General features: G+C 37.4%; 1 protein-coding gene across 2 annotated transcripts in view; it reads left to right on the top strand.

Annotated features, from left to right (window-relative positions):
* Positions 1-1392: 1392 nt before the first annotated feature.
* The window catches only part of LOC110105035 (protein LEO1 homolog), a 29794-nt gene continuing 19199 nt past the window's right edge, over positions 1393-11987 (top strand). The window contains exons 1-5 of one of the 2 annotated variants that reach the window (XM_020834397.2): positions 1393-1600; positions 2080-2513; positions 2938-3049; positions 3523-3708; positions 6664-6840. In XM_020834397.2, coding sequence (XP_020690056.1) covers positions 1460-1600; positions 2080-2513; positions 2938-3049; positions 3523-3708; positions 6664-6840 — 1050 coding nt within the window. In that variant the 5' untranslated portion in view covers positions 1393-1459. Of the gene's footprint in view, positions 1601-2079; positions 2514-2934; positions 3050-3522; positions 3709-6663; positions 6841-11987 lie in introns of both variants that reach the window. The other variant, XM_020834388.2, reaches the window with a different exon arrangement.

The following is an 11987-nucleotide window of genomic DNA, read 5'->3' as shown; positions in this document are numbered from 1 at the left end:
GTACTTACCATTGCAACCAGAGATGGTGATCATCGCTAGGGGTGTCAATATTTGACCCGACCCAAAAATTTCGGGTTTGGGTTAGGGATTTCGACCCGTTTGCAAAATCGAGTCGGGTTCGGGCTAACCCGGAAATTCGAAATCATCTCGATTTGACCCATTTTTAATTAATTTAGAGGGTTTTAATGGATTCTTATGAAATAAGTAAATGATATTTCAAAAAATTATAAACATTATTGCCCAAATTAAATTAATCTTGATTTATTTTAAATTAATAGAAGTAAATATTACCTTAATTTGATTTAGATTTAAATAAATTGAATTAAATAAAAAAATTTAATAAAATATATCTGAATCAGGTTGGATTCGGGTTGACCCGGACATGAAGCGGGTCGGGTTCGGGTTTGGAAAACCAACCCATTTGCAAAAACGGGTCGGGTTGAACAGTGTCGTGTCAATTTCGGGTTGGACCCGAACCCGACTCGTGACCCGATTTTGACAGCCCTAATCATCGCTTTGTGTGCCATTGACCCTTACCCTTGATAATAAATGTTGATGCTCATCATTGATAGTAGGTCGACGTCTTCTTTTACTGCTAATAAGACCAACACTCACCATCACTAACAACACTGACATGCCCTTTTTCCAAAGTTGATACTTATTTTAATTGTCAATCTTTCTTGTTATAAAAAGATGATATAGCACACTAGTGAGTGTCTATTATTGGCAATTTTTACCTCTTCAACCCTTAACTTTCAACATATAAGCCATATCTAGAGGTCATATTCTTTGCATTGTATTATTATTTTCAATAGATATGAAAATTGCATATTTCATGATACATAGCTCTTTTTTTTTAATTATTTTACATGTCTAAATGCTATGAATTATTTTTTTTTCATAGTCATTATTTTAAAAAATAATATGTACTTTTGAGATATTCTCACTTTATTTTATCTATATATGTATACATTTTTTATTCATGTTAAGACAATAATCTTTTTGTAAGTATAAATATTCTATTACTTAATAAAATGAATTAAATTCTCAATTTAATTGCGATTTCTTTGACTTTTTATGCTTTTGTTTTGAATGTACAAAAATTTATGAAGTATATACGGGTTAAAACTTATATGAATGTATCATATACTAAAATAGTAGCGGGACCCATAATTCTTTCAATAATAAAAAAAAAAATCTCCCAATGCAGATGCTTCATCCGGTTCAGCGGACCGTCAGTGTCTACGCAGCCAACTCGGGCTGCTTTCGTCCCACCAGCTGAACCGAAGTTACCGAACCAACCATCCATAGCATGATAATTGATAGAAAGAATCACGCGCTAGGGCTAGAAGCTGGTCACACATTCGAACGCGCTGCGAAATAGATCCTCGAAGCTCGCGGCGTTATAGTTAGCGTTAAGACGGAGGACTGAGAGAGAGAGAGAGAGAGAGATTTTCGGATGGCGGGTGACAGAGATGCCGACGAGGAGACTAGGAATATAATGATGCAGAACCTCTTCGGCGATCAGTCCGAGGAGGAGGAAGAAGAAGAGGTTGATTCCGAGCACGAGGCGGCTGCAAATCAGTCGGATTATCCATCGGTGTGTATTTACGATCTTAAAGAGTTTTTCTTTCGTTTCCGTTATCATCAAAATCTTGAATTGTTATATTCACTGCTTCCTTCTGATTTAGAGGATGGAATTCACCACCATAGATACGCATTGATGAAGCTTAATCTTTGTATGTACTTGAGTTCGGGGTTTTTATAAAATAAGGTTGATATTTTTTTTTAATTTCTTCTTCATTCGCATGCTCTGCGTTGTTGTTTTTTGCTTTAATGCTCGCCATTAATTTGATAGATTATTGGATATATTTTTTCGGGATGTTTATGAGCAAGGATTTGCGTTATATATATATAATTTTTTAACTTAAATGTTATGTAATCCTTTGAGAGGAAAAGTGATCACTCACTCTCATAGTCTCATGTAAGTGATAACAGTAGCATATCTCATTTACATCTTCATACAGCAATTGATTTTTTTTTTTTGTAGTTTTATTTTAATTCATTTGACTTTTGCAGGAAGACGTGGAAGCCGATGCTGAAATTGAAGTTGATGTTGACGGTGAACAGGAGGGTGAGGAGGAGCAAGAGGGCCAGGAGCTGGAGGCAGAGGCTGAGGGAGAAGATGAAGGTGAGGTTGATGGTGAAGATGCAGCTGAGGGGCAAGGTGAAGTGGAAAGTGAGCTGGAAGCTCATGATATCGACGTTGAACAAGTGGAGAGTGAGGGGGAAAGGGTTCAGAGTTCACCAGAAAGAGAAGTTAGTGATGAGAGGATTGGGAGTGAAGGGAAGTATGCTGAAAGTGAGGATGAGGGATATGGGCAGAGGGCAGCAATAAGTAGAAGGCGAGAGGTATATGACATAGAGTCCGAGGGTTCTGAAGAGAACCATTTTGCCCATCCTCACAATGAAGACGAAGAAGTTGATTTAGTTGATAATGCAAGGAACATAAGGTAACACCTTATGTATATGACTGAAATGTATATATTTGTAGGTGCTTGTGTTCTTGCTTTTCACGGTTGCATTTTTTAATGATAATCTGAGTACTGGATAGTGGTGCATTGACATTCTAAACAATGCTGTAATAGATTTGCCAAATACATAGTCATTCACGTTAAGTTAGTGGTTGGATTTTATGATGAAGGTGATTGTACCTGGATTGCGTTGTTTAAATTGCTGATCTTCGTAACTTGTTTTATTAGATCATTTTGTTTGCCAGGTTAGTTTTGTGGTTTTAAACCATCAATTTATGTTTCTATTCTCTTAATGGTTAGAAGGAACTGCAATAACAATTTATGGTTCTATTTGCTTTTGAGGTTGGTTCTTTTGGTGTCAAATCCATTGAGGATCTACTGGCATTTTTTATTTTTGCAGCAGCTCACCTGTTGAACAAAAGGACAAACTAGCAGTTCGTGATGTGTTTGGAGATTCTGATGTAGATGAACAAGATGAGTATGGCGTTCAAAACGATCTTGAACAAGATTCACATGTGAGATTTTGGCTTTCAACACCATTATTATTATTTTTTTGTATGTTCAACTATCATAACTGTTGTGCTTTAGGTATATTGTTTTATGCAACGTAGACATGATCATGAAACCACATGTTGGATTAGGTTTTAATCTTCTGTTTGTGTAATACTAGGTGTTATAGCAGGCATCACTAAGAAATTGACCTTCCCCAAAATGTTTGGGAGTTTGCTGTGTGAATCCTCATTCATTTATGTTTGTTAAAATTTGGAGATCCGGTAGCTTGAGTCATGGAATATGTTTTTGTAGAAGCTCCTTTGAGACACGGACAAAAAATTATGAAGGTTTGATGCATGGTTGTACACTTAAGTGTGTGAAAATGATCAAGTGATTTTTAATTAATCATGAAGGCATATTTAATGGCTTTTACTATTTGTTTTGTTTTTGTTTTTGGTAGTGGTGCAAGTAATTGAGAAATTTTTTCTTGTCTCAGAGGTCTCCAATGGAAGAGGAAGAAATTTATGAGAAAGATTTGAAGCCAGAGGATATAGTGCCTGATGAAGATGCACAATATGAGTTTGAAGATGAGAATCTTGAGCAAAAAACAAAGGAGAAACCAATTGGTCCCCCATTAGAGATGAACATTCCATTGCATCCACCCCCTGGTCGACCTGATCAGGTGAGTTACCTTGGTCAACAATCCCTTTATTTGTTGAAATTTTATCCCTTTAGTTGTTTAAGTTTTTTTTTCTAACTAATATGGGAGGAAAAGGCTTATTCAACATATTCCATAAGCTCTGCTTCTTTAAAAAGTTGAAAGACATTTGTACTCCTTGGTATATTATATTCTTAGATTTGAGAGGTATCTTTTGTTTGTATTTTGCAGTAGCATGTTTGTTATTTATGTTTATGATGGGGACATCAGTTGGAAAGTCTACCGTCGACGTGGCCGTAGATCAACGGTCACGATTTATCCGATGTTCTTTTGATATTATTATTGTTTCCTTATTGATGCATTTTTATTTCAGCAGTTTCCCTTTTTTACCCTTGCTTGAGGGATTGAGTCATGTAGCCCCTTGAGGGTATTTGAGTCCTTTTGTTTTAAGTCATTTTAAGAGGCTATTTAAAGCTTTCATCTTGTTCTTTTGAGGTTAATGAATTATTATGAAGAATTTTCCTGCATTTGTGTTCTTGAAGCTTATGTGAGAGCTTGAGAGAAAGTTTGAGAGTTTGGTGGAGCCTAGGAGAGGCCACCCGTCATACCCAACAGTCACCACCGGTGGCTCTTGGTTCTCCTCCCTTCTTTTCCCCCCTTATCCTCAACTTCCACCGCCGGCCATCTCCGCCACCAAGCCCATCTCAAAGGCCCACCTACCCAAGCTCACCCTCATCCCACCCACAAACCCGAGCCCTCACCCTCATCCCGCCGGCCTTTCCATTAGTCGCCGGCCTACCCCTCAACCACCACCCTACCCCTCTGTCAACCACCGGCCCCTTTGCCTCCACCCCCATGTATTTTCAAATTTGAAATTCAAAGTTGATGAGTGAAAGTTTCCAAATTTGCCCGAGGCCAAATTAGGAAAGTTTCAATGAGATTTCAATTTTAAATTTGAATTGGAACGGATTTGAAATTTTCTTCATTAATTAGTCGGAGCGGATTAGGAAACACATAATTCCCTTTCCCCTAGTCCCTCTCCCTCTCACCATGCCGCCGGCCCCTTGATTGGGCCCCTCTCCTTTAATGCTCCTTCAAGGCTCTTGATTGCATGTCATTTGAAATCCAAATTCAAATTATTTCTCTCCACTTTTACTCAAAACCTGAGAATAATTTCATATTTGGATATTAGCACACTTTATCTCCATTCAACCTAGTTCTTTCCTAACCCTAGCCCTCTCCCCCCCTTACAAGCCGCCGGCCTCGCTCCCCAGCGCCAACTCTCTCCCTCTTCCTCTCTAGTGTGTTATCTCCTTCTTTTGTCTGGGTAGGGGTGTCAATTCCGGTCGACGGGTCGGGTCCGGGTCGAACCCGAGCTGACTCGGATCTAAACGGGTCAACCCGAACCCAACCCGTTTTTGCAAACGGGTCGGACATTTCAACCAGACCTACCTGCTCGGGTTGACCCGTCCCGACCCGAGTGCGGCTGTGCGGGAACGCGAGCGGCAGCTGCGGAGTCCAAGTTGCGACTCGCGAGCACGCCTGTGGAGTGGAGCTTGTGCGGGCTGAACGCGGGATCCGCAGAGGTGCCGAGTGCGGGCTGGTCGCCTGGTCAGGCTGGACGCGGGTCGCGGGATCTGCTGAGGCGCCGAGCCTGGTCCGACTGGACACGGTCACGCGGGATCCGTTGCTCCGCGGTTGTGCGGGCTCGCCGGGCTGGACGTTTGCGAAACAGGTCAATTCGGTTTGACCCGCGGGCTGTCGGGTCAACCCAAACCAGACCCGTTTTTCAAATGGGTCAAAAATCCGAACCCGACCCGTTTCACAAACGGGTTGACCCAAACCCGGATTTTTTCGAGTCGGGTCCGGGTCGGGTTTCGGGTCGGGTCAAAAGTTGACACACCTATGTCTAAGATGTATGACCGATCCGGAGTTTGATTTTGGTTTTGCGTACGACGGCTAAGGTTTCGTGGATCTTCTCAACTTGCCGTTCTTCAACTTGAATCCAAACATTGATGGATTCATAGAGAAGTCCGCCGACTATATACTATTCATTTTGACCAAGGCTATGGAGGAGAAACTATCGGAAGGTAGGTGGTGTATCAAGACACTTTTCCGAGAAGGTGATCTTCTTCCTTGACTCGTGTACTTTCACATTCTACTTACTTCGTAGAGAGATTGTTCAAGCAAGAGATTGTGTTTAATTATCGCCATCCATTAGTAAGCGTAAGTTTTTTACTTCTTTGCTTTTGGATCTCATTGTTAAACCAATGTTATGTTGGAAACTACTTCGCATGCAACGCTTTGATTTTCCTAAATGTTTTGATTTCGCTTAGTCTCTTGCGTGGCTTAGCCTAAACGAAAGTGACCACTTATTAGTTTTATTTTGTTGTTTTAGTTGCTAATAACGAAAATCCAAAATTGCTCTTTAACTATTTTGTGCAAATTTCCTGTTTCGCATATAGTCCTGCATCAGTTTTTTTTTTTTTTGACTTATATAGTTATATTCATCCAACCCAACTTTTTGATCAGTGGCATGTTTAAATCATTAACACATACTGATAGACCCCTTTAGTGCATTTTCTTGTGAGCATTCCTGTAAATGTTATAGGCCAGTGGTTGTGTGTTCCAAAAATGCATCACTTGAATAGAGGGTTGGGCCTGGAGCAATGATTTGTTTATCACATTGTCCCACTTACAGGTTATGTGTTGAATATATGTTCAGCCTCTTTTCTTTACCGGTTAAGATACATGCCTGATGCATCAACCATTTATTAGACCCGATGTGGGGTGGGGTTATTGCGTTTATGAATGATAACATATTATTCCTTTTCTTTTGTTTAAAACAATCATTATATATTTTAAAGTTCATTTGTTTGACCTTTCCTCTCAAGGAATTGTATGCATACTTTTCATGTTTTATGCTTCTTTAGCCTCTCTTATCTTGATCATTTTCTTAAATTATTTTAACTTTTGCAGATGCACATGATTCGTGTATCTAATATTATGGGTATTGAACCAAAGCCATTTGATTCCATGACATATGTAGACGAAGATGTGTTTGTTACTGATGAATCGGGAACAAAGAAACGCATACGTTTAGAGGATAATATTGTACGGTGGAGAACTGTTAAAAATCGTGATGGGAAAACCAATGTAAGTGAATACCTGTTACCTAACATGCTCTTATCACACTTGCACTAAATATCTACTTATGCACTGTTCTTTGTGAGGGTCTTTTTCTTTATACTAGTTGATCAACCACGTATGATATTATGAGCGAGTTAATTTTTGGCATAGCATTCTTCTTACGGTTTAAATGAATCTTTAGATGTTGTTTGCAAGTAGACGACCTGCTGTCCATCACCTAGTTGCCATGCCATGGTAGAATTATTTCCTTATGTATAATGCTTTGTTCATGTTCATTTTTTTCGTAGATGGTTTTTTGTTCTCAAATATAAGTGAGAAGAAACTAACAATATTTTTAAAAATCAATAAACCGCTAACATGGTTTCATTCCTCCCTCATTCACCAAGTTATTAATATCCTTATCCTTTATAGCGGGCAAAATATGACAATGTGTATTAGTTTAATTGAGGAGCGATCAAGCAACCACATATATGAATGCTTTTCATGACTAAGAAACCACATATATGAATGTTTTTTCAATATGTGTGATGGTGCTTTGGTTAATATACCATTTTGATAACTTTTGTGTTAAGTTTATCGATAAATAATTTTTTTATAGAAGGTGAGTGTGAGGGAATTTTCCTACCACCAGTTGTTAACGACGTAAACTCGTTTACCTCAAGAGTAGTAGAATATGCCCATTAAAAGTTTGAGATAGAGAATAGGAAAGTATCGCACTAGGATTACTCTTTGAGGAAGGTGAAAAGTCATAAGATAGACAAAAGACAGAATTTTATGTTGGTTGGCTGAGTGGCCTATTTCTATTAAGGGCTTAGCTGAGAGGATATTTTATTCACTATTTAGGAGCAATAAAGTACATGTTTGAGAATTACTCATCAACATTCTTGATAGAGAAAGGAGATAATGAAGAGAGATATTACAGTAAAGAGAGAAATAGGAGAAATTATTCCTAAAATCCAAAGAGTAACTTCCAGATTAAATATATTAGAGAACAAAAAAAGAAAAAAAAAAGGGTCATGGGGATGCCGTAAGAGTTCCTATGGCCGATCCTGTAACTTCCTTTGATGAGTTCGTAACCTTCTGTAAGGTTTAAGGGACTTGCAATGGCAAAAGATTGAAGACCAAATATTCAAAAGGTCTTTAAATATGCTTGTGGCTTGGTATTTATAGAGGTGGTCTTTCTCAGTAATTTGGCCGAATTATTATGACTGTTTAAGAAAGACTTGTTAAGGAATAACCAAATGTTGACTTTTCTGTTGAAATTATTGTGCTATTCGACTGAAGCATTGCAAACTATCGAATTGCTAAACATTCATATCATGTGCAATGAATACGATGCAATAATGTTACGCATGTTGAACTATTTGATATTTCATGATACCGCCTACAGAGAACCTTTGATAAATGCTTGAGTTTGATGCTAATGACAAATAATGACATTAGGGAAAGTTTCTAAAGTAGGCCTAATAGAAGTGATGTTGAATGTGATATGATAGAAATTGATAATTGCCAAGAGGAATTTCCCCGAGATGAGTCATTCTTGAGAACCTATGATACATCTTGAGAGCTAGCACGAGAATCCTTCTTGAGAAGTCCCGAGAAGGATAAATTCGCGGACAATTGAGATTGCTTCTGAGGTTTAAATATATTTTCAAGGTTATATCAGCTGGTCAATGATTGATATTTGCTTGGTACATCTTTACTAGTTTTTGTTATTCAAATTAATCAAAAGAACTTTTAATTAAAAGTTTTGTTACCTAGGATGCTTCATGGATTCTGATTTATGTAGATGCTTTTTGTACTTTTGTAATCTCCAATTTTGTTGTTTGGTTGTGATTTGATTAAGAACGGAATATATATATATATATATATATGAAGCAAGGAATTGAAACACCCTTACATGCACAGTTATTCTCACTAAGTAGGAATTCATAAATATCTACCATACACGTTCATGATTTGAAGTGATCTTCCATGAGATAACACAATCGTGCTAAAAAAAAATTTGAGCTTTGCAAAGTAGAAGAGTTTCAAAACGTCCCTCATATTTTTTGTTGGTGTTTTTTTTCAAAAATATTTTCGGCGATTTTACCTGGAAGAATACTGTAGATGTTTGCTATTCACCAGTATATGCTCTAGCATCAAACTCATGATATGAAATGATATTCAATACCATGACATGCTCTTGCTCAAGGCATAGGACTGCTTAAGATGCAACAACTTAGGTTTTTGCGAAGTACTACAGATTTAAGAATCCTTTTTGGCTATTGAGTTTCCCCATCATGTCATGATTTCAAGTCAGTGTACACCATAAGGAACAGGTCATACTGTTTCAGTGTCAGTCTATTTATATTCATTTTTTCTTGGAAATCCAGTAATGTTCTTAAAGAAACATGGGTGATATGAGTTAGAAACTATGTTGGCAAACCATAATGATCTTTATGAGATGGAAGGGATTCCTAGCCTTAACATGTCCTGGCGTGGAGAATTGCAGCAAGTTTGGACTACTATTCCCAAATCAACACTTTCTATATCAAGTCGTACTTGATGTTGTTACCTGTCTAAAGTGAAATAGAATAATTCGTAAGTTTTTTTTTTTAATTAGCTAGAATATTTAAAAGAAACAACTTGAATTAAACCACATGAAAATCTTGTGGATCTAATGATGCCTGTTGTCATTTTGCTCTCTCCAAGTGAGCATGCAGGTTATATTTGTGTTTCTTGAAGCATTGTTTTCAAAGTACATCTGTTTGCATTTCTTTATTTTCTACTTTGAATATGGCTTTAACTGGTGGAAAAGGTCAAAATACATGGGATGAGTACATCCCTGCCATCAACTTTGGACAAATTACTACGACCCATCCTTAAAACCAGAGGACCTTATGCTGTTCTTGCTATTGAATATATTAATGGAGACATGTATCTCTGCTATAGGATGATTTGTAAGCTATTTTTATCGGAATGATGGAGTTTTTATCAAAAGTAGTAACTATTAAATGAATTAGATAAGATCCAGGGGCTGTTTGGTTTGAAGTAAAAGGGATGTTAAGTTTTTCAAATGTAAGGATTTTAAAAATATTGATATTTGATCTAAAGAAAAAAGAATGCAAATTAAATTTTTTAATTATTTATAATTCATACCAAATACACCATAAATTCTCCACTACAAGCTACCTCCATCACTGCCGCCACTACAACATGTCACCTTCTAGCCATCGATCACCGCCATCTTTGGGCTTACATTGTATTCATTTTAATTCAAGTTAAATAAAAAAAAATATGTTGTCTAAAAAAAAATGAAATAAATATGAAAATGAATGAAACAAATAATGAAAAAGAAAATCAAACATATGCATCTTTCCACGAACTAATCAATATACCGTTGATCAGTCCCAGACTCCCACTAACAGCAGTTAAGTGTGAAACTAGACAACTCTTTGTTGCCATAACTTCCTTTCAACGATCTAGTCTATAAGAAAAAAAAAGAAGGAACTTATGCTCTCAATCCCGCATTTGTTCTCCAACTGACCCTGCATCCTCTATCTTCGGTTTGATTGACTGAAGCCTGCACAACTACCTAATGTATGTCTGAATCCACACGAGAACAACTCGTGGCTTCGACGGCTTCCACGATCGGACACCCCACATGCCGACTAATCCTTCTTTTCCAAACCTTCAAACCCACACGACTAATTTGTTGTTCTCGCCAACCCGATCGAAACACGCCAATGCTTCTCGTCTTCCTTCACTCGCATCTCTCACGTCCGATCCCTAGCCTTCACCTCTTGTGCTGCCTTGCCCCGTCAATGCGTGCTCCGGTAATAATCCGCACATAGGCACAATAGGAGCGGCTCTAGCCACTTCAAATTTCTCTAGAGCACGTTTACTTAGTTCTGTTCCTTATCCACACTTCCATGACTCTTATTTGATCTCCTTCAATTACTCATGCACAATTTTTAAAACTCCTGAGTTTGGCAAAATGAGTGGACAACATTTGTTTCAAAACTGGAAGAAAAAAAATAGCAATATGTATATAAAATCGCTCCAAGTTAACAATATGTATTTAAATAGTTCAGCAAATTGCGATATAATTAAATCAATCCTCTTTTGGAAATACATCAAACATGTATCTGTTGAAGAAACGTGCCATTGATCTTTGATCTGGGCGGATGGTTTTGAATTTTGAAGACCCACGCCATAATTGTTGATCTGGATGGATGATTTTCATTTTTCAAGACCTGTGCTGTTGATTTTAAATCCAGCCTTGAGGAAATTCAAATCAAGATCTCGTACCGTTGATTTTAAATTCGGTCGAGGAGAATTTCAATTGAAGATCTTGCGCCATCGATCTTAGATTTGTTCGAGATGGTTTTAATTCGAAGACCCTACACAATCGATCTTTGATTTTGGTTGGACGATTTAAAATTCGAAGACCCGTGCCATCAATCTCTAATCTGGGCTGATGATTTTTTAAATTCGAAGACCCTACGGATGGGAAGAAACAATGATAAGTGCCACCCCAACCTCCCCGCGAGGGAAGGGGATGCCGGGTGGTTGCTAAAATTGCTTCAGAAATCTAGATGGTAATTCAATTTGAACATTAATTCAATTAAAATGTTAAAATTGATTTTTCAATATTAATTAACTAATTTAGTTAATTAATATTTCATAAAAATTAATTGATTAAAGTTAATCAAAATAATTGATTAATTGAGTTTGATAAGTTGCAAACACTTATCCTCTAGGCCCTCGAACGACCTTTGCAATCATCATTGCAATTAAGTTCATTTAGTTGTTACTAAGAACTTACTACCAGAATTTTCATAAGTCAGAGAAACCAAAATTTCCATAAGTCAAAGATGCGAGCTTGTTCTCCCATTTACTTTTTTCCTACTCATCTTTCTCTTAACTTGTTGGACATCATTTTAGTTCCAAGACTATCTTGAAGTATTTCAAATGTCTCCAAATGAGTCATCTCTTTAAAAGATTCCGATATAGATAACATTGAGCGAAAGACTTTGAATTGTCGCGGCATTTCAAATACTATTCCATTTGAAATATTAGAGGCCTCTGACTGTCGAAACATAACATCTCTTCCTCTAGCTAATGAAATAGCAAGGCTTGTAACAAATCATCTCATTAATTGATTAGTC

The sequence above is a fragment of the Dendrobium catenatum genome, unplaced genomic scaffold (assembly GCF_001605985.2).
Source record: "Dendrobium catenatum unplaced genomic scaffold, ASM160598v2 fragScaff_scaffold_621, whole genome shotgun sequence".
Taxonomy (NCBI): domain Eukaryota; kingdom Viridiplantae; phylum Streptophyta; class Magnoliopsida; order Asparagales; family Orchidaceae; genus Dendrobium; species Dendrobium catenatum.
The sequence above is the reverse complement of the archived record's forward strand: the minus strand, read 5'-3'. Positions and strand labels throughout refer to the sequence as shown.